General features: G+C 37.3%; 1 protein-coding gene across 8 annotated transcripts in view; it reads right to left on the reverse strand.

Annotated features, from left to right (window-relative positions):
* The window catches only part of LOC131682775 (E3 SUMO-protein ligase PIAS2), a 172,920-nt gene that overhangs the window by 29,709 nt on the left and 121,056 nt on the right, over positions 1-22,155 (reverse strand). For 6 of the 8 annotated variants that reach the window (XR_009304145.1, XR_009304146.1, XM_058964504.1 and 3 more), the window contains exons 7-9: positions 19,088-19,254; positions 18,926-19,023; positions 18,686-18,863 (exon numbers count right to left, since the gene is read on the reverse strand). Coding sequence is in view for 6 of the 8 variants with exons in the window: in XM_058964504.1 (XP_058820487.1) it covers positions 18,686-18,863; positions 18,926-19,023; positions 19,088-19,254 (443 nt within the window). In the remaining 2 variants the exon portion in view is untranslated. Of the gene's footprint in view, positions 1-15,211; positions 18,327-18,685; positions 18,864-18,925; positions 19,024-19,087; positions 19,255-22,155 lie in introns of those variants that run through there. The other 2 variants (XM_058964509.1, XM_058964508.1) reach the window with 2 other exon arrangements.

The following is a 22,155-nucleotide window of genomic DNA, read 5'->3' on the forward strand; positions in this document are numbered from 1 at the left end:
CAATTTTTAGACTTTTTTCAACAATTACCCTTTCCATAGTTTAGTTAGTATTAGTTTTATCTGATTTATAAATGTATCTCTCTACAAGTAACATTTTCTTAACCTGATATGAAGCTTACGCTAACAGATTGTCTTTGCAAATAAACATACAAAATGCAAACAAAATACAATTTTTCTGCGAGACAATATTTATGAATGGACCCCAAACAAAAAATATTCCATATCGAATATCACGTAACATCGATGATAGAATAGTGGGATCGAGGCCAAGTTCCCCCTGGGTCGTGCAAAACTGAGAAGCAACATCAATTTCGGCACAGAGAACAGACATCCATCTCAAACGTAAACATTTAGTAGGGGTCACATCCAAATGTAATTGAGAGGTTGCCACCAGAGGTGGTTCTGTCTTCGTTCTATTTGGTGCGTGAGTGCCAGTGTGGTGGTCGTAATGGTCTAGAAAATATTTGTTCAAATGTCAAAACAAGCATTTTAAAATTGTTTGTTCGAAACTGGACGTTTGTTCTCTATGACTTAGTTCTAACAATTAAAATCTTAAATTATTTATGTTTATCAAACCTTACAATCATAATTACACACTAGAACAGGAATAATAACTGGCAGAATACATAGTTACAGGGAATTAGTATTCGTGGACATTACGATTATCAGTGCGCTCTGAATTAGTTAATAGTCGATTGATCCGCTTCAGACCTAGGGGACCCAAGAGGAGATCAGGAACAAGACAGAAGCGGAATCAATGCGAAGTTTTAATTGCATCTCACTGACGATTTGACACACGTTGGTAGGAGCTTGATACATTGGATTAGACAAAATAGGGGACTTGACGTTACACACTTCGAGACAAACAGGCGCAAAATTTAGTCCTCCTCCCGAAGACCGGTGTTTACTTGGCAGACAGTTGCTAATTCGTCCGATTTTGCAAATTTCGTCTCGCGGGACGGACCGAGATCCCCTAAGCTCTAAGCTGCAGTCCTATTAACCCATTAAAAAAAGAATTATCACAGTAATGTATTGAAACTATGCCATAATTTTAACAAAATTTGAAAAAAAAAAAGAATGATTTGCGCCTTTGAGGATTAACCCATGTTTGGAAATAAAGCCAAATGTGATGTCAATTGATTCAAAAAAATATCTATTGCACATTTTTAAAAGACTTATTATGTACAACAAGGTTGTTGCCAAAACCGGAACCCATTTGTTGCCAAAATCGGAACGTGCCAAAAACGGAATCTTACTGTAGTTAAAATGTCCGAAGTGTAGTCACGACGTCACGAAACTCTGGCTATGTCACAAGCATTACCCACCTATCTTTTCTTGGCAGTGGGAATCTCAAGTGATAAGAGCGTGAATGTTTGTACTTCTTTTGATGTTGTAGAATTACTCTGGAAACTTATCAAACTCGATCAATATTTTATTGTTCTCTATAGCAGATCAAAAGCTCAGCATGCGAAAACTCAGTGTACGTTGATTTCTCAACGTACAACCGATAAATTGCACATGAATAAAATAGAAATGCATGGTTCTATTGTCCAAGAAAATGTAAACATTGAAGAACAGGTCACGAAAGAAAGAATGTTGTATTTTATTATTCATTCAACGAATATTGTTGGTTCTATATTTATTATCTCCTATATTATTCAGTTCAATGAATATTATATTCTTAGGTTATCAAAGATAGAACTGCGGAAACTGTCTGAAATGAGGGAAAGTTTTTTCGGGTACTGTGACGAGTTACCGCAACAAAAAAGGTATCGTCACAAACGTAACATCCGTAGTTTAATGCAGATACTATCCATAACATTAAAAATTTCCATGGTTCCAAAACTTCATGTTTGTTCATTGTTTTGCTTTATTTTTAATGATTTTGGTACAATCGTTTTGGTAATACACCTAACAGGCTTGAGAGAGGTTGAACCAAAACTGTTCACTTCAATGAACAAAACGTTCAGCTTATCCATGAAAAATAGAAAAAAATCTAATTTCTCACATGGTATTTTTCATTTTGTAGTCTCTCGTTAAAGTTATTTATTTCCTTTTATTTATTTCCTTATCTTCGGTATACACCCTACAGACGCATTTTAAAACTATATATTTCTTATTAATATCTTATATCTATGCTTGGAAACGTTAAAATCATACACTGAAGAAGCTTCGTTAAATCTGCGGCAACATCTTTCCAGTGGATTATTTTGTCCATATGAAGTACGGTGTCTAGGGATCCACAACAGAGTGGGGTTACGGAGAACACGAGGAGGCGCATACAAATTAACGCCCGAGAGAAGATCGGGACTGTCGATATTACCTGACAGCAAGTCGAAAACAAAAACTCTTTGCAGGAAGATACGGCGAGTCGCCAGTCTGCAGACCAAGTAGCATACATCTATCGGCATAAGGAGGCAACACAACTGGATCATTCCATGGAAGTTTCCTGAGGGCGAATCGCACAAAACATCTTTGTATACGCTCTAGTCGGTCAATTTGAACGGCATGGTATGGTGCCCACACTTGCACAGCATACTCCAGAACACTTCTGATCAGTGCACAGTAGAGTGCTTTTAGTGCGTAGAAATCATCGAAGTCCGCGGTGTTCCGCTTTAAGAAGCCCAGCATTCCGAATGCCTTAGCAGTTGTCGCGGTGATATGGTCGGAAAAGCTCAACTTCCTATCGAAGAGCACTCCCAAGTCACGGATCGAGTCGACGCTTTCAATTGTTCTTCCTTTTAGGCTGTATTCATAACGTCCTGGAGTAAGCAAGCGTCCGAAACTGATTACTTTGCATTTATTAACGTTGACTTCCATTCCGTTAAGCGTGCACCATTCTCACGGTGTATTTATTAGAACAATTTTATGCAAAAAAATTCAGCATCTCTGAAACTTCGGAATATGAAAGAATGGGCTTTCCTCTTTCATTTGAAACTAAGATCAAAATAATCCGTCGGGGGGTCCAGAGCAACTTTTTTTTTTGAAGTTTTTTCGTAACAATATAGGTTTTACTACTGGAGATAATTCATATTTCTGTCCCTAGATGGTGCTTTATACATTCGAACAACACTAAAAGTGAGAATTTGATAGAAAATTTAATTGTCTACAAGTTTGTTGACCACTAAAAATTGATCTGAAATCATCCGGAAAAGTTGTTTAAGATTTTAACAAAGTTATATCTAAGATAGTTTCACACGAGGCCTAGTGGTTTGGAAATATGTTTTCTCGCACTTATTATATTAAATAATTGGGTTTAGTGGCATGAAAATATTAGACGGGATTCATTACGTTGACAACTTCTGAAAATTGGGATGTTTGACAGAGTCAGAAAACTATTTGTGCTTTTGGTGTGTAATCTTTCCCGATAGGTTCGAAGGGACTACCATTAATCGGAAGGTATTACTTGGTTACAAGGGTTTGCTTACATTTATGTTTTGTTACACGGGTGTTTTAGAAAGGACCAAACGTCGTATAATTTAGGTTATGATCGCTTAAATCAGCTATTATAATTCCGTTCAAGACGCAATGTTGAGACACACCGTTTCTAATTTAACGCAAACCACATTAGTAACTGTCAAAATTAGTGGTTAGTGTGAAATGATTTATTCAAATTTTCTCCGCAAATCATATTGTGGTAGTTGGATTTTATGGCCATTTCCTATCAATTATGTGAGATATCGTTACTAAATTGTTCCTAGATTATGCGATATGTATTACTTTTGAAAACAAAATATGATTCGAGTACAACAATAACCTTATATACATAGAAGTCCTCGAATATATCCCAAAAAAAAAATTATCTTGATCCAAAAACTCAAAGTTTTTTGTTCACTGTTTGTCACATTGAGTTTGAAAACGGATAATCAGCGTTTTTAACCAAGCGTTGCAATGAAATCCGCGAAATATAGCAATGGTGCGTTAAAAGTTTCATTTAATTTGTTCAAATATAAAGGTTGAAGTTCAGGACAAGTCAATTTTATACGGAGATGCTAACAGAGTAGGAGATTCATAGTTATAATAGTTATCAGTCATCCCTGAGAACAATCGAAAAATTGAAAAAGAAGGCATACATAATTGAAAAAGCTGTTTCTGTGGGAGGAATCACTTGCCATCATGAAAAAGAATATTAATATCATACTAATTTGGTCAACACTTATCTAAAACTTCTCATCCCAAAAATATGAATGGTGCCCTGTATCAGGGAATAATAATTTTTTGCTAAAAGATGACTTTCCTAGCTCTCAAATTCCGCTGAATTTACTATTGAACTAAACACAACTATTTGGCAAAAAGTGCTTGTGAATTAACAAACCACTAGGTCTTCTGTGAAACTAACTTAGACTTAGAATTCGTTAAAATATTAAACTACATTTCGGGATCATTTCAAATCGGTTTTTAGTTGGTAACAAAGTTGTAGACAATTAAATAATCTATCAGATTCTCATTTTTAGTGTTGTTCGAATGTCTAAAGCACCATCTAGGGGCAAAAATATGAACTAGTTCCATTGTAAAATCTATGTTTTCACGAAAAAATACTTCAAAAAAAAAGTTGCTCTAGACCCCCGACGGATTATTTTGATTTTGGTTTCAAATGAAAGAGGAAAGCCCATTCTTTCATATCCTGAAGTTTCAGAGATGCTGAATTTTTTTGCATAAAGTTGTTAAAAAAAGACACCGTGTTCTTGAATAGTACAGATATCTTCTTGAAGCACTAGGGCGTCAAGTGCAGAAGCGATAGTTCGGAAGATTTTGAGATCGTCCGCGTACAGCAATTTCCCAGACTTGATCCGACTACAGATAGCGTTAATAAACAGAATAAAAATAAGCGGGCCCAGATGACTGCTTTGCGGGACACCTGTGGGTGTTCTGAATGTGCTTGAACGCGTGTTTTTTATACTCACGAATGCCGAGCGATCGGAAAGATACGACTGCAACCAGTTAGTCAACCAGGTGGGAAATCCCAAACGCTTTAATTTCAAGATTGCGATGTTGTGCGGTACTTTGTCGAAAGCTTTTGAGAAATCAACGTAAATTGCGTCCACCTGATGACGCTTCTCGACGGCGGGAAACAACTTAGAAGTGTAGGCTATCAGGTTAGAAGTTGTTGATCGTTTTGTGACAAACCCGTGTTGATACTCCGAGATAATGTGGGATGCAGCTGCATACGTGACGTTGTAGACCAGCTTTTCGAGAACTTTGGAGAGACAGTTTAATAATGAGATACCTCTGTAATTTTCGACGTTGTGAACATTTCCAGCCTTGTGAATGGGAACGATAGCAGGTTCTTTCCAGGCGATAGGAAAAATGCCTTCAGCGAGAGAGCGATTGAAAATGATACACACCGGAAGAGACAGCACGTGGGCGCAGCTTTTTATAAATTGGGGCGAGAGATGATCGGGGCCAGGCCCTTTCGACGAATCAACAGCAGTCAGAGCCTTCAAGACATCAGCTCGGCTTACAGTGGGACGGGGGAGATTTATGTTGTACGATGGTAATGTTTCCAAATACTCTTCCGAAGGGACGGTATAGTCGCTTCTAAACACTCCGCGAAAGAAATCAGCAAACAAATTTACGGTATCAGCTGGAGATTGCGCGCTTGCGTTTCCAAGGAAAACGTCAGTGGGAGTACTACCAGATCGTTTTCTGCTGCTAACGAATTTCCAAAATGTTGCGGGGTTATCGCGAAGGCTATTTTGCACATGATTCAAATACTCACAAAAAGCGGAATTCCGGGCCGTTTCGTATTGCAGCTCTATCCGTCGAAGAGTAACTTTGTTTTCGTCTGACTTATGGCGGAAATAACGCTTGCGTTGTTTTCGCAGTGCATTACGCAAACGGCGAATCTCAGCGTTCCACCATGGAAATTTGAAATCAAGCCTCCTGTTGACTCGTTTCAGTGGAACCTTTAGGCGGAGTATGTCATATACTTTGCCATAAAACAGCGCGACTGCTACGTCAAGCTCATTACAACACATTAAGTCGGTCCAGTCGACAGTGGCAATCAGTGCGGAGATTTCGTCAAAGTTGCAACGGTTAAAGTCAAAATCAAGCTCGTCAATCGAATGAAATGAATCATCTCCAGTGTTGGTACGTACATCTAGCCGCAGGACAAACGGTTTGTAGTGAGGATCGACTTTGAGAATAGCAGTCGGAGGTTCAAGCAGCTCTACGATATCCGTGTTGTTTACGAATGCAAGATCGAGGATCCTCCCGTTCACATTCGTCAATGAGCAGATCTGGTACAGACCGCCTGCAACCATAGACTCCGTTACAGCTATTTCTTGTTCCGAAGAGGCATTAATAGGTAGGTAACATTTTAGATCATTATCGAGCGACCACTGAAGGCGTGGAAGATTGTAGTCGCCAAAGACGAGAACAGTGTCGGTGCTGCCAGCATTGTCTAGAATTGTTTGAACGGCATTAGCGTGCGCGTGATACAAATCCGGATCACTATTTGGCCTGAGATAAACACAGCTAATATATACAGATTGATTCGTTCAATTCCAGCCAGCCTACGAGGTTGTTCTTTACCGCTTTGGACGCCACCGCCTCGACGCAGATGACTGGTTGTTGAGTTGCGGTCGCAGCGATATATTACGTAGTTTGACGAGAGCTCAGCGTTTAATATGTCTTCGCGCAGCCAGGTTTCCGTAAGGACAATGACGTCGTAGTCACTAGAAGAAAGCGCTAGATGGAATTCTTGTGTTTTCGTTCTCATTCCTCGCACGTTCTGGTAGTAAACGGAAAGAAACTGCTCGGAATGTGCGGTAACTTCGGGAACAGGCAATACAGGATGTGAAACAGGCGATGTAACTAGTTGGGAGGAGGGCGAAGAGCAGTGGAAGTAGTCATTGTTGCTGAGTTGGGCGCATTCGGTTTCCAAAAAACCTTTCTGGAATCCGACTTCTCTTCAAACTCACCATAAGCAATGCCAACTGGCCATGTAGACGCCGTCATAGCCTTTTCTTTGAGATCCGTGGGCATGCCAACTTTGTAGGAGACAAAATTCAGCGTTCTAGGATCTCTGCCACGAGGGACCAACTTGACGACAGTGATGTTCGAATTTCCGAGTTTATCCGCAGCTAGCTTGGTGACGCTTTCATCAGGGACATCGGGCGAAATTCCTGACAGGTACAACCAAAACTTTTTATCTTCACGATTCACAGCGATGGATGGTGTCAATGAACCGACGACATCAGTACAACGTAGCAGCTTAGAAGGATTGTAGCCTGTATCATCGTTGTCTCTCTTTCTTTTAGCAGAATTAAAGGAAAATTGTCGCGGTCCAGGAATCGGCGTTTTTGGTACAGCGTCTATCAACGTTTTGAAGTTGGTCCGAATTTCTACCTTTAATTCCTCCAGTATGTCGTTGCGAATGGAATTTTTAAGCTCCTCGATCACCATTTGATTTGCGGACTCAACGGACACTAATGCGTTACGAAAACGTGCTTTGTCCATGATATTTTTGCAGGTGTTACACATCCAAAATAAGTTAGACTTGTTAATAACAGCGGCAAATAATTCGTCGTTTAGTCCGCAACATTTTGCGCAAAATGACGAAGAGCAAAAACCGCCACATTTTACAGCATTACGACCATCGGAAAATTTATCAGTACAACTCTCACAAAATCCAGGCATTTTACGATATGCGGTAGTGTAAGGGTTACTAGTTGAAATGCGCAGTAACAGATGGCGCCGCTTACTTAACGTAGTATATTATGCTAATCGTCTATTACGTCTAACGTACTTGAGCCTAACGTTTTTAAAAATTCGCGCACCAATGCACCAGCGTCCATTAAGGGAACAGAATATCAACGTCACGTCACCGTACCGTCAGGATAAGTCAAATGCATTTCTCGGGATCGCATTCACGCTTTCCGTACGTCAAAATGTTCCGTGTGGTTTATGTTGCGTGTGAACATCTCCATAAGAACAGCATGTACCCAATTTTGACGTTCCTTTGACGTGCTGTACCGACGACGGAAGACTGGCGAAATAAATAAGTGCTGCCTTTTTTGTCGGCCTAACTGGATACTTTATACACAAACTAGCGAAGTGTCAAAAATTGCAGCAAAACGATGGTTTTGAGAGGGGAAGTACAAGAGGAAGCCTATGCAAAGCTTATGGGATCTTGCTTGATGCCAGTTTAAATTCATGGTTTCTAGCTTTACTGTTTTTTGTCTACTGCAATCCTGCGTATAAAATGTCTGTAGGCTTAACTATTAATATAGCAACTATGGTCATGATGCAAACAATTCGAACATTTTTTGCGCAATGCCGTCTAATGTTAGATCTTTTACACGCCGTCGATTGGTACCCAGCTGTCATGGTTAAGGGGGGCGTCTGTTGTATAGTGCTCAAACTGAGAGTAATTTTGTTTTAAGATTTTGAAGGCAAAGCAACAATGGATTTTTCGTGTAATGTAAAGATTTATTTATACAAGTTCGCGAAAAAAAATACTTTCAGTCATGCAGAGCCACACATACGAGCGTTCCAAAGGTAAACGTCAAACCATTTCCATTTCGAGGAGCGCCGCGACGAACACGGCAACTCTTGATATAATTGTCTGACACGGAAAATTCAATAAGATTTGTTAGTTACTCGATGAACCAAAAAAAAAAAAGAAAAAAGGTTCAAGTTTCGGAAAATGGTTGCATCAAACCGAAAAATCTTATATTTTACCATAAATTTTCTTAAAAAAAAGGTGAGAAAAAAATTTCTATGCAATTTTCTGTGGGTCATATTGTGCAGTCTTATGAACAAAATCAAGTCAATTCGTTGATTAGGTTTTAAGTTATCGTGTTCGCCAATTTGAAAAACGCGTTTTCGAGAAAAACGCCATTAACCCATTCATGCCCATGTCGTTTGTGGACAACAATGTTTTTAAACGGCTATAACTTTTGTTTGAGTCAAGATTTTCTCACAAAAACAAGTAAGACTAATAAATGTGACTATAAGCTTTCATTTTAGTATTAACAGTTACAAGGATCAGCACTAGAACTGAAATTATTGCAATTAGTCTGATTGAGCAGTGCTGCCAGGGACCGTTTACGTTGACGACGGAAAATGAATTTTCCATATAACTTCGTTATGTTGCAATATTAGTGAAAACTGATAAAACTTATCAATTTAGACTATTTTTGGATACGTTTCGCTCGCAGTTGGGCTATTGTAAATATTCCAGGAGAATTGTAGTGAGCATTGGAAGGTGAAACATGAGCAGCTTCTAGCACTGCAAGGAAAGCACCTACCTTTATGAAAAAAAGTTTTTCGAGTTTTTTGACCACACCGTTTTCATGGAAAAATAGTTTTGTAACCCTACATGCAGTAGAAAAAAGTTGGACATGAAAGGGTTAAAGAGTGTCCCACATCAAATATGTTGTGCATTCTTATAAAAAAATCAAGTCAATTCGTTGATTAGGTTTTGAGCTATCGTGTTCGCCAATTTGAAAAACGCGTTTTCGAGAAAAACGCCATTAAAGGGTGTCCCACATCAAATTGCATCACAAAAAACGCTGTAGAACATCATTTCTCTTGCAAATTTGGGTAGAAATAGTTTAGTGTATTGTTTACACTGTATTTTTACCGCTATTAGTTTTTCAAAAATTGTTGCTGATAGATTGATATCTGTTTAAAACAAAAGATGTTCAGCGTGTCAATCGAGATTACGGGAGATTATTCTAGAGGTTAAATACTAACAATTAAGCGGAAAAAAAATAAGTCGATGTTTTTACCCACTACACCAGACGCTCCCCTTAATGCATGGATACTTTGAAGTATTTAACAATAATATCAAACGAGTTCGTAGCACCCAGTTTTATATTTTTCATTTGATATTGATAGAAAATATTTAGGAATCTAAAGAAAAAAATATTTATATGGGTTGTGATCAGTAAAAAACATTAAAAACTATTTAATTCGGCAAGAACAATAGACGAAATAATAAAGAAATAAACGACTAATATGAAACCATTTCAAATAAAAATGCAGCTTACAACTGTACGTTTTAATAAAAAATTAAATTATTGTGAGTATTTCAGGAACTTTGGACATCTCTGATCAATAAAACTACAGGTTTCATGGTTTAAAATTTGAATATTATTTCTATGATTACACAATGTTCCAAGGTGCATGTTGCATTCTAATAATTTTCATCAGTTTTTTTTTCTTACATTTGAAATGATTTCTACATATCAGTACGATTATTCTCTCATTTAAATGTATCCTAAACAGCTCAAAAATCATTTTTACCACTAAGAAATGATAAGATACATAAATTTTCGTAATGCTTATATTTTGCAGAATTCGAAAATTAGAACAATAACCCTATCTTTGATGTACGTTTACTTGGCAGTTTTTTCTTAACAACTTTCAATAACTTGGAATTCAAATCGATTCAAAGATTGCATTGATTTTGAAAAGGTCTGCCCAACCACCTCGATTCTTTAGGTCAAATGTACTGAAACTTGCATCGGAAATCGATACAAAAACATTAAATTTACTAAAGAATATCATTGTAAGGATCAATCTTGCCGCGGACCACAAATTGATCCAATGTCGTAAAATGTTATCATATGTTTTACAATTCCTGTTTCATTTCTCAATTTCGCACACGCTCTAAATATTGTCATAGATCTTTTTGATGTGCACTCAGGTGCACAATAAACTACTGTTCTTCGCATAATTGTAACTTAACGCCCTGACGCATTACACGGTGCTACAAATTAAAAAAAATGCACTTTTCAAGTAGTCTAGTAAAGGTGGTAGGTACAATACAAAACCACGTTTGATTAATTTATTATATCTTCAAAATGTAATGATATGTTATTTTGTAAAAAATACTATGAGGTTTTAGGACAACAATCCGAAAGTAACCATTACTTTGCGATTTTTTCATAAGAAAATCTTAAAATTGCTTAACATTTTTATCAAGAAGCGTCTTTGTATTAACGAAAATTTAGAAAGAACATTAATTCCGCACCTAACGACCTGTTTATTATCAAAATTTATTGAAAATGGCAGAGTTAATAATTTAGATGGCAGAGTTAAAAATTTAAATTAGAAACTTGCTCGCATGAAGTATCAAAGGATTCGTGAGACATTGTCGCGCACTATGTGGTTCTATAATTATATCTTCCATTATTTTTCCCAATTTGAACTTTGACTTTTGCATGCATACGAAATCGAGCTGAGAGCTAACCTCAATCGTTAACAAGCTCCTAATTGGTTGTTTAGTCAATACAGATCGTTCATTATATTTCACAAAAGGGCTCAATAACAGTACTGTTGGATATTTTACATGCACATCAACATTTCACGCAAATTGAATAAAAATCTCGAATAACGATATAGATACCCATATTGTCAAGATAGGTGTCATTAAAATTTAAATATAGCTTTTAAATGTAACTAGATTTGTGAGTTCTTGGTTTAGGTGCGATGTTTGAAATATAATTTTTAATAGCAATTGTAAAACCGTGCAAAATGAATCTGGCAACGATGGTAGCTTGTTGTCTTTAGGTATTCGGCACGGCTTAGCAGGAAAAATTAAGAAGAGCAAGAAGCCTGTTGTCGTCTCTTCTCTTAGGTAATGTAGTAAAAAAAATCGATTTTTTTTAAATTTTCTATGAGCCCGTGAACCCTTAAAAGTTGATGCAAGAAAGTTTCTAATTTGGGAAATTCTCCAATTTTTCAACCGATGTTGATGATAAACAAAGACGCTTGCTAATAAAAGAAATGTTGAGCAATTCTCGTAGTTTTCAGTAAAAAATAGCAAAACAATAGTTACTTTTATATTGTTGTCCATAAACCGCACACCACTTTTAACAAAAGCACATAACAGAGCATATCGTAGGAAAGATCATGTCTTCTTCTCAAAAAAAAAAATTGAAATTCGATTGATAAAGGACCACGCAGCAAATTTTCTAGTTTCGACAGTTTTTTTTTAAATCAAGATTTAGACGGTAAACAACATTTTTCATATCTAGACCAACACGTGAAAAGGGCGTAAATGCAAATGAGAGCCCCTCTGTGTTTAATTTCTGTTGCGATTAACCTCCCAACATTTTTTTCAGTATATAACAAGACTCTGATTTCGCCTAGCGTATTATGCTACGTGCTCTCATTTGCACTGACGCCCTTTTCACATGTTGGTCTAGATATATTATTTTGTGGTTCATTTGATATCTACAACCTATACTAGGTAATTTGAAAAGTAAAAAATGACTAGTGTTTTTCACAATAAATTGAAACTATTGATTTCATGCATGATTTTTTGCGCAATAATTCGTTTTGCACATTTTTGGGCACATGCATATCTTGTGTACGGAGTACATAAAATATGGGTTTGAATTTTTAACAGTGTAAGCAGTGAAACCAATTTGTATAGTTTAGCGCCACGCCCTGTCTTCACTTAAAGAAACAAGATGAACAGCGCTATAACTTTGCTTATACTACTTATACCTCTACAAAAATTCCAGATGCTTTCTTAAGAATCTATACTTTACGATAAAAGAATAAAAAAGTTCGACTTTTTGACCGACCTCATCATATATAAACCATTAACGAAATAGTCCGAAACCTAATAATAGGCTCATTATCCTATATGTAAATAAGCAAATCAATTTTAAAAAAATCCTAAAAGTGCCAGGATACAACATGTGGCTTAATTGGATCAAAACGTAGTGCGCTTTTTTCAAAAAGCGTGATATAATCGAGGATGATATAAACGAGTATTGACATAAACGCATAGTGATATAATCGAAACATTACTGTATAGATTAATAGACCTACATAACGCTGTGTTAGGTCCGTTAGTTTGTGGATATCTCTTATTAACAACCTATACCTGACGCAAATGATCATTTAATGACATTCCGAGGTGAAAGAAATACATTTTAGCTACGTATCTTCTGCCATCGAGTGCAGCATCTCACCCGCAATTTTGATGCGGCATCTCTCCCAATTGTATTGGAGAGATGCCGCACGACGATATTTTCCTCTGAAATTATGGATGACCGTGCCCAAGTTCAGAATGCCTTCTAAAAGCTCCCAGCTATCCAACCGATACACGATTTACCAAAAAAAAATCGAACAATTTAAAAAAACGAAATTTTAATGTGATACTGAAAAACTTTCGGCACTCCGTAATGCAACTGGACGCACAAAAACGTTAACAAAATTGTCGTGAGTTAATAATAAGGATTATTTCATATCTCCAGTGTTGTAATTCTTCGAAAGACAATCTCACAATATAATATTACTATATACGAGATATAGAAAGTTCGGCATCTCACCCAACGCGGCATCTCTCCCGAAATTACCGTATCATTCGTTTTGTGTTCCAGATAGATCCTGAGGCAGCAGTCTGTACAGTTTTAGAATTTCACGCGCATCTAACCTTAAACAGAACGTCATCACGGGTACCATTTTGTTTTTTTCGTGTTGAAAAAAATTGTAAATTACGAAAAAATAAGATTTTCGAATCCTAAAACTGTTTCCTTCTATGTTTTCTAATTGGCCCACAAAAAAATCCAAATTTTGCTTACTTTTACTGGTCATTTGAATCTCCTTTAGTTGAATATAGATCTGGGGGTTTTCGAGGTCACTTGTTACTAAATAGTTCTCAGATTTGTACAATGGCGGATCTTAAATGAAGGTCGAAAAATCAAAGGAACGGATTCGAAGCGGTAAATAAATCTAAAAAAACTGTTTAGACCACATAGTGATACAATTATACCTGTCTCAATCATGAACACTAGAATTTTATGTTTGGTTATGTCCATTGTAAACATTCAAATGTACATATTGCATTTTGATTATACATGACAATTGCATACAAGAATACAAAGAAGCAATAATTAGGCAAGCAAGTCTAATGAAGCGATTTTACGCCTATCCAGCTCTGAACACTATTCCCCATGAAGGAATTGCTTGCATAGATGACCATGGAATCACAAGAGGCTACTACGTGCAACGAGTGAAGCTAGCGGTCCGGGACTCAATAAAATAGAGAACAAACAAAAAACCCACGTACGGAGTGAATGCAGCGAATCCGTTTTAGCAACACCCAGACCAGAGTGGGATGAGTGAATGCCCACATAAGCCGAAAGAAGCGGCAAAGTGCTTGGTGGAGGAGATCCAGAAGTTCGTGGATGCGAGAAACAATATTCATAAGCGGCCCTTACACGTTCAATATTTTTGTCAATACCAGTATTGACGATATTGTTGCAATATTTCAGTCCCGTTTGAAATCCACATCGTCAATACAACTTTTTTCCATTACACGTACAATACTTTTGTCAATACTCTCTAGTATTGACAAAAATATTGAACGTGTAAGGGTCGCTATAAAAGCATCAAGGAGATGGTTCTCAGAGTTCAACACGTGCCAGTGTCTGCTGTGAATGAGTACGAAATGGCAACACTGAGGGCTGAGGTAGCTGAGCCCGCATTGGCGTGGACCATTTTCTCCCCCGAAGCAGTTGAAGAACACGCCAGTTTTCATGATTCTAAAGAGTGCAAGAACCTCGCCAGGAAATGGAAGACCAAGCGGGGCCAGCGAAAGCGGGAGGAGGATTGCAATAAAATCAAAGAAAAAACAGCTCGTCAGAACGCTCCCAAATGAGAATCTTACTCGTCAAAGTTAATGACGCGACGACGTATACAGTGCTCCGGAACTGAGGGATTCGGATGAAAATATCGCGAGAACCAGGTATACCTGAAAAGGAGTGATGCTTTACGAAGCGAAGGAAGATCCAGGGTGGGCGACGGGTTATTTGCAATACTGCATGCAGAGACCGAAGTGCACTGCAGAGGATTGTCAGACAGATGGCTTCAAATAATCTGCCTGCAAGAGGGCGATTGTACATTGACAAGAATCCAAACGATTGTGCGCAAGAGCCTTGATGAGATCACGATCATAGATGAACTGAGAGGTGTACTGAAGGCACAATGCAACCTGGGCGAAGTGAACATGACTATTCTGTCAAAGAAGAGGTACGGAGGAATACAGACAACGATCATTCGTAACCGCTGACAAGGTGCTGAAGAGGAAAGTTACGGTTGGATTCTCGAGATGCCCGTTAAGAGCCGTCCCATGACCGAATATACAAGCGGAGAAATGCTTCAAGTGTTCAGGCTTTGGACACTTACCAGGAGCTTGCAAAGGCCCTGGTATAAATGGAGGGGAGGGGGGGGGGGGGGGGTAATTTGCAATACTGCATGCAGAGACCGAAGTGCACTGCAGAGGATTGTCAGACAGATGGCTTCAAATAATCTGCCTGCAAGAGGGCGATTGTAAACTGATAAGAATCCAAACGTTAATTCCATTTGCTTCAAACCCCTTAGCGTTGGACAGAGAATGGGCAAAAATCTAAAACGAAAAAAGTAGTTTTTTTCCACAACGTGTGTTAGATCTTCATGAAAATCAATCAACTTAATGTTGTTACAGTAATGCTGATTGATTTTTTTGAAGATCTAACACACGGTGTGGAAAAAACTGCTTTTTTCCGTTTTCGATTTTTGTCCTTTCTCTGTTCAAAGAAGTGTCTGTCAATATTGCAAAACAGTAAATACTGCTACTTTTCAGGAAAGAGAGTGAATTAAGTAAAAACCAATCAATAGATAAAAATCGAGAATTTTTAACATTTCTAATGTCTTTGTATCAAAGTGATTTTTTTTTGGCTTTTCATGAAGGTGCTTTTAATGAGAAGATAACCATTTACACGAAAAAATCGCAACAAATTATAATTTTGGTATTGTTGTCCCACAATCGCACAATATTTTTTACAAAACTGTATATGACAGTATACTGTTCGAAAGGTATAGTTTTCTTCTGTTACAAATTCGAACATTGGCTAAAAATGACAACATAGCAAATTTTTTGTGTCGAAGTTCCCAAAAACAATTTTTTTTGCTTCAAGATTTTGTGTGCATACAACATGTTTTGTATCGCATTTGCTATGCTGGTGCATTTTAAAAGTTCAAAGTCACTGTAGTAATCTAGAAAAAGCTGACAAACTCCAAATAGTTGAAATATTTTACCATTTTGACTATTTTCAACGGACGTAACTAAGGAACAGAATAAAAAAAACTTATATTTTTATAACAAAAATATCTACTTGGCACATTGACGACCCCTTTGTACATTGAAAATATCCAACAGTATTCATGATCAAATACCATAACCAAATATGTACCTGTTAAAAAAAATCTTTCTGATTTTTTTTTGCACGGTTTCTCGAAATAGCACAGATTTTTTGCACGGATTTTCGAAATAACACGGTTTTTTGCACGCCTTCTCAAAATAGCACGGACTTTTTTTACACGGTTGCTCGAAATAACTCGAAATAACATCTAGCCATCGGTGTCGAAATGGTGGCGTTCTATTAGAGGTAAAATTGAGCAATTGAGTCGAAAATGTGACCTGCCTAAATGAATGAATGAAACAGTATTTCAAATATCCCAAGGAGGGTAACGTCGAATTCCGAATATAAATAAGAGTAAATAAAACAAACAGTAACTATACAAGACAAACCAAATATCAAGCTACGCGGAAGCGAAAAATCAAAACGACATGAAGACAAGAAGAAGAATACCAGTAGAAAATGGTCAATAAACTTTGATGAAGATACGTAGAAGATGTGCTACGGCATCAAAATCCCGCGAACCACTAACCACCGAGATAAAGCAGAGAAGCACGATCTGGCAGGGATACACACTAGGACCAATGTAAAGTAAGAAAACATTTGAAAGTGTACAATATTATACACGACTATAGTAGTAATATAGACAAAAACAATACTAATTGTAATGGCAATCTTAGACCAGAAGTAATAATTCTTCGGCCACCCTACCCAGTCAGTTTGATGCTGCGTCTCGTCGAGGTCACATCAAACTCGGTAGTAAGTAAGTATCAACCTGTTTTGCCTCAACGCACTCCGATTAACCATCCGGAAGTCGCGCTTATGACCCACGAGCAGCCGCTGGTGCCCTAAGATGATTTCACTAGATTTTCAGAGCAGCGTGCACTCAGTGCATTAGCGCGACTGCCGGAATTAGCGAAAAGTAAGCTATAGGTCATTCATTCGATCTACGGGTTCAGAAATTCGCTCTGACGATCCCGTGAGCAGCGATAATTGGACCAAGGAAACCCACGTAAGCGGCAGCAGAACAATAATTCACCACCAGAGCTGAACATTTGCAGTGAAGTCAGACCGAACTAAGTGTCATTGCGTTGAATTCGAGAAGAACGAGTTTACAGTTTGCATCGCAGCATCCTTTACGTTATCATTTGAATTTAATTTTTGCCATAATTCTTGCGTATTGTCATATATTTCAAATATGGTAAAAGTTGAATGTAGTAGAAGAAATTCTGTTTCAAGTGACCAGTTGATAGCTGATATTCTTCCATTTTGAGCTATCACCTTTTCGGGCGAATATAAATTCAACATTAAGATCAGCTAGTCTACACTCATTTCACTTGCTGAATGATAGTAAACCAAACTAATCAAGCAAGAAAATTGAAAATGATGGGTGGGTATAAGATGTAATGTCAAACCAAGGATGAACTACACGATTTCCTCCGCGACAAGTTTCAATCTAGTAATAAGGTATTCGAGTTGATGTGCGAATTTAGAATCTTACGTCGTTTTAGCAGCTGTTGGGCAAGGCATCTCTGCGCGTCTAAAAAGCGATCAATGGTACGGTAATGATATTGCCGAAAATTTCCGCATTGTCTTTACTTACTGCAGAGCTATCCTTAACAAAAATGCCAAGATATGCACAAGAAATAAAATATTACATGTTATGATTGTTACTCAACTGAAATGGCTTCATTGATGAAAAATTTTGAATTTGTTTTATTAATAATTTACGGAATATTTGAATTTAAATAGCATAGCATGAAATCGTATTTCTTTGTTGAGATTGATTCACAAAAATGAATCATAAAAATTCAAAAAAATAAATTGCTTTGCAATAAAATTTATGTATGAACCTATACTTTCTTTAAACCATATTTTATGCAAAACAGTGACAACACAATTGATTTCTAGCTGCTATGAATTGAACCATAAACGATGCGTAAACTTTTTAGTTTTTTTTTGTAAAATGTTAGTTAATTAGTAAGATTTGAACAGAGCAGTAAAACAAAACGCACTGTGACCCAAAAACATTTTGCCTCCTCGATTTGATATATGATCACCAAATGATAATGTTGGTAACAACAATAATTTTTTTTTCTCCTATTACTATGTTTTAATTTGTTTCACTATCCATTAGCTCTTCGTTGATAACAACGTTCTCTCTCTCGACGATTTCTTCTGCGTCAGTAATATGATACAAGTTCAGTCAACCCGTGCATTGCGTGGAAAATGGAAAAATAGATAACATACACATTTAAAATTCATCTTTGTTAATCAAATACAAAATTTCTGTTTTAGTACAACGTGAAAGAATCATCAAAACTAAACCGACTTTTAAGTATATCATAGAAGGAAAACAAAATCTAATACTAGTAAAACACAAAAATTGTTAAATCGAAAGCTTGAAACAATAACAGTCTGATAAGTCGAGTGTTACACCAACCGAGCTAGTTTGCGTCTTGTCCTTATGGAGGTCGTAGAGTCAGGTACTGTTTTAGTTTCAGTTGGCTGAAGGATTTTTTTCTGGTGAGACCTACCATTAATTTTTGGTTTCGACACGATTGCAGCAACTGAGGTTGCAGATGTGCTTGAAGTACTAGTGATGGTGGCATTAGTGGTGTTCCCACTCGCATTACCGTGGCCGGTTGAGCGCGTTACGGTCTTACGCTTTAAGGGCAGATCTTCGTCATCAGAATCGCTAAATGTTAAATCGACCTGAAATACCAACCAATCTGTACTGACTGACATCGACATATGTTAAACATGCTGAACATTACCGTTTCATTCGATGGTGCCGTTGTCGAGGAGGGTTCGCTACTCGATATCACACTGGCCTGGCTGATGCTTGACTTTGGAGGATCAGTCGATATAAGTTCTGAGACGGAGAGAATTATTCGTTCAACGTTGATTTTTATTTTTTACGACTACAAGCAACTTACCAATATCATCGGAAATAACTTCTACTTTCTGCACTGGTTTACTCGGTGTATCAATCGCACATGTATCATTTGTTTTCACATGTGTACTCCATGATCCATCTTTGTGTAGTTGAATTTCATTATCATCGCAGGACAGTTTGTTCGACGCTAGAACTTCTTGGAAGTAACTAAAAAGAGATAATACATGCAAGCAAAGTTATCACTAAATAAAAGTTTTCGTTTCAACCTTGACTTAGATCGAGTTGTGACTGAGGTGTAAATACAAAAGCTTAGCGCAAGAACGACCATCGCAGGCTTTGGCGCATTTCCAAACCTAAATAAAAGAAAATGCGGCAAACAAGCGCGACTTTGAATTCGTTTCTTTGAATTTTATGAAGCATTTTAGATGAATTACTGGAAAAAACCATTAATTGTAGCACATTATTTGCAATCGATTGATGTATAATAATGTATATGTCATCACTGTACAATCAATGTTATTGGCTGAATAATTATAATTATACTTTAATTGCTAAATATCTGCTTGCCGCATTCACTACCGCACTCGCTTGCCGCATTTTGGGGAAATGCCGAAATAAGATTAGACGCCGCGGTTGCCGCCGCAACGACCAGCAGTTCATTATAGCAAATGTTTCTTTAACAAATAACTTCAAATTCAAAGCAATGACATATACATTTTTGTACTTCAATCGATTGCAAATTACGTGGACTATAACTTATTGAAGAATAAGTTTGAATTCATTCAAAATACTTAAAAAACTCACACAAACAAGAAGAACATTTTAACTTATTTTGCAAATAGATTTGAATTCAAAGCGATGAGCATGTACATTTTGATACATCACTTTGTAGTAGCAACGGCAATCGATTGATGTATAAATATCCATATGTTATCGCTTCGAATTTAAAGTAACCGGATAAACAAGAGCTTGTTCTGCCGTGCTGTCACAACAGCATTTTAGCGAATTTTTACGTTTCTCAAAAAATGCGAGTGCAAGTGAGTGCGACAAGAAGATATTTAGCCATTGAAGTTTAATTATACTTATTCAGCCAATAACTTTGAAGTTACGGCGATGACATGTACATTATTACACATCAATCGATTGCAAATAATGTAGCCTACAATGCCTAGAAGAAAGTTTTGTGTAATTCATTTGAAGTACGTAACAAAATTTTAGGAAATATGTATAAATTCAGCAATAACTTTGAAATTAAACTACATTAAACGATAGCAATGAATGCAGGTTACAGATTTTGATTTTTTTATTAAATTAATCGGAAATATTTGAAAAAAATGTAGAATGGCTGAATAAATGGGATATCTTACTATTTTGATATTTCTATGATGTTTAGTTGTTTGTATTTCCAATGAACTTCAAAAAATGTTTCGCAAATTGAAACCTACGCAAAGGGATGTTCTACAAAAATGTATATGTCGCTTTGGATTTAAAGTTATTAATTAAACAAATCTCTATAATTCTACGTATTTCTATGATTTTTTGGACAAGATTCAACGAGTTTCAAAAAATATCCCTTCAAAAATTATATCCGATATAAGTTGCAATGGCTCGAAGTACAAAAATATGCATGTCATCGCATTGAATTGAAAATAAGTAAAATTTATGAATTTCTTCATTGTCCTTCGGCTTGTCACTGGAAAGAGCACTAGTGGACTGTATTTACAAATTTGATTTATTTTTACATATCTGTACTGCACCACGGTTCAATGGAAACTGAAATTTATATCATTTGCTCGACTGTACTGCCCTTCTTTTATTCTCAAACTACTATATACGCCGAAAAGTGACAAGAAAATTATTCCTGATCAAGCTACTATATGTTCCAATAATAAAGTTGCAAACTTAAACAGAACCTGTTGCACACTAATAAAATTACATTGTATTTTTTCGGTAAACATTCAATTTCATGGCATTTCCAGTGACTTTCGAAAAACTTTGACTATAAGTAGTAGCCTACATTTTTTTTATCCCTTTATGGGCAGCTAGGGCCGAGGGTGGTGGCTAGCGGGTTTCATACATCCTTGACCTGACGGACGAAGCTATAGTGCTTTGAACACAGGCAACGCAGATCCAAGGCCATCATTGAAATGATAAGTTCTGCGTTTGAGATGTACTTCACCCGGTTGCCAGACGAATACCTGTAATTATTACGTGTGATTATGTATGTATATGTCTAATGGTGAGTTCTACTGTGGTGGTTTGTGCTAAAACTTACGCGTTCGAGTCCAGGGGTGCATACTTGTCGGAGTTGGCGTGGATGCTCACTACTTGCGTAAGAGTGTGTGGATGTTTTTTCGAGAGTTGTTCTACTGGAGCTGTAGAGCTAGGGTGTCGGAAGAGCTACCCGTCAGAATCACTCGCTACAATTGCAGACGAGATCAATTGCAGCGGGTCGTGATTCTAAATGATATTTGTTGCACAGTACATACATGTGCAAACACAGGGACGGCACGATCGTGTGCATCATCACGAGGGGCTCGAGCGTTTGTCCGTTAACGTGTTCGATCGCGTGGGCGTTTGTATGTCGCGTGTGCTAGCGTGCATGTAACTTCGCATGTATAAATTCGATTTTATAACCGTGTTTGCATTCGCATATTCGCGTGTGTTCTTAGATGATCGCGCGCGGACCGTGAATTTGATACTTAATTTTCGCAGTATGGCTCAGATGCTAAAAGAGAGTGTTTTCTTCCATATCACTTTCGCGTATTCGAGATTTTGGATGTATTGGTTGACGATCGCATTTGCATGTTCGCCCCTGCCAATTCACGACGAGGGACTCAGACATTTGTATGGTAGCGTATTCGATCGCATGGGCCTATGTATGTCGCGTGTGATGCAACTTCGCAAGTATAGATTCGGTTCTGTAGTCGTGCAGCCATGGAGCAGACTTCCGGACGTGATCGACCCATGACCGCGCGAACACCGGCGCCTATGGGTTAGCGTTTGTAAATGTGTGAATGCTATCACGATCATTTTATCAACAAGGTACTATTGTGTTTTAGAGATTATAAGTGAAAACATTTTTCTTGGTCAGTTAACAACCGTTTT

This window comes from Topomyia yanbarensis, chromosome 2 (assembly GCF_030247195.1).
Source record: "Topomyia yanbarensis strain Yona2022 chromosome 2, ASM3024719v1, whole genome shotgun sequence".
Lineage (NCBI taxonomy): Eukaryota > Metazoa > Arthropoda > Insecta > Diptera > Culicidae > Topomyia > Topomyia yanbarensis.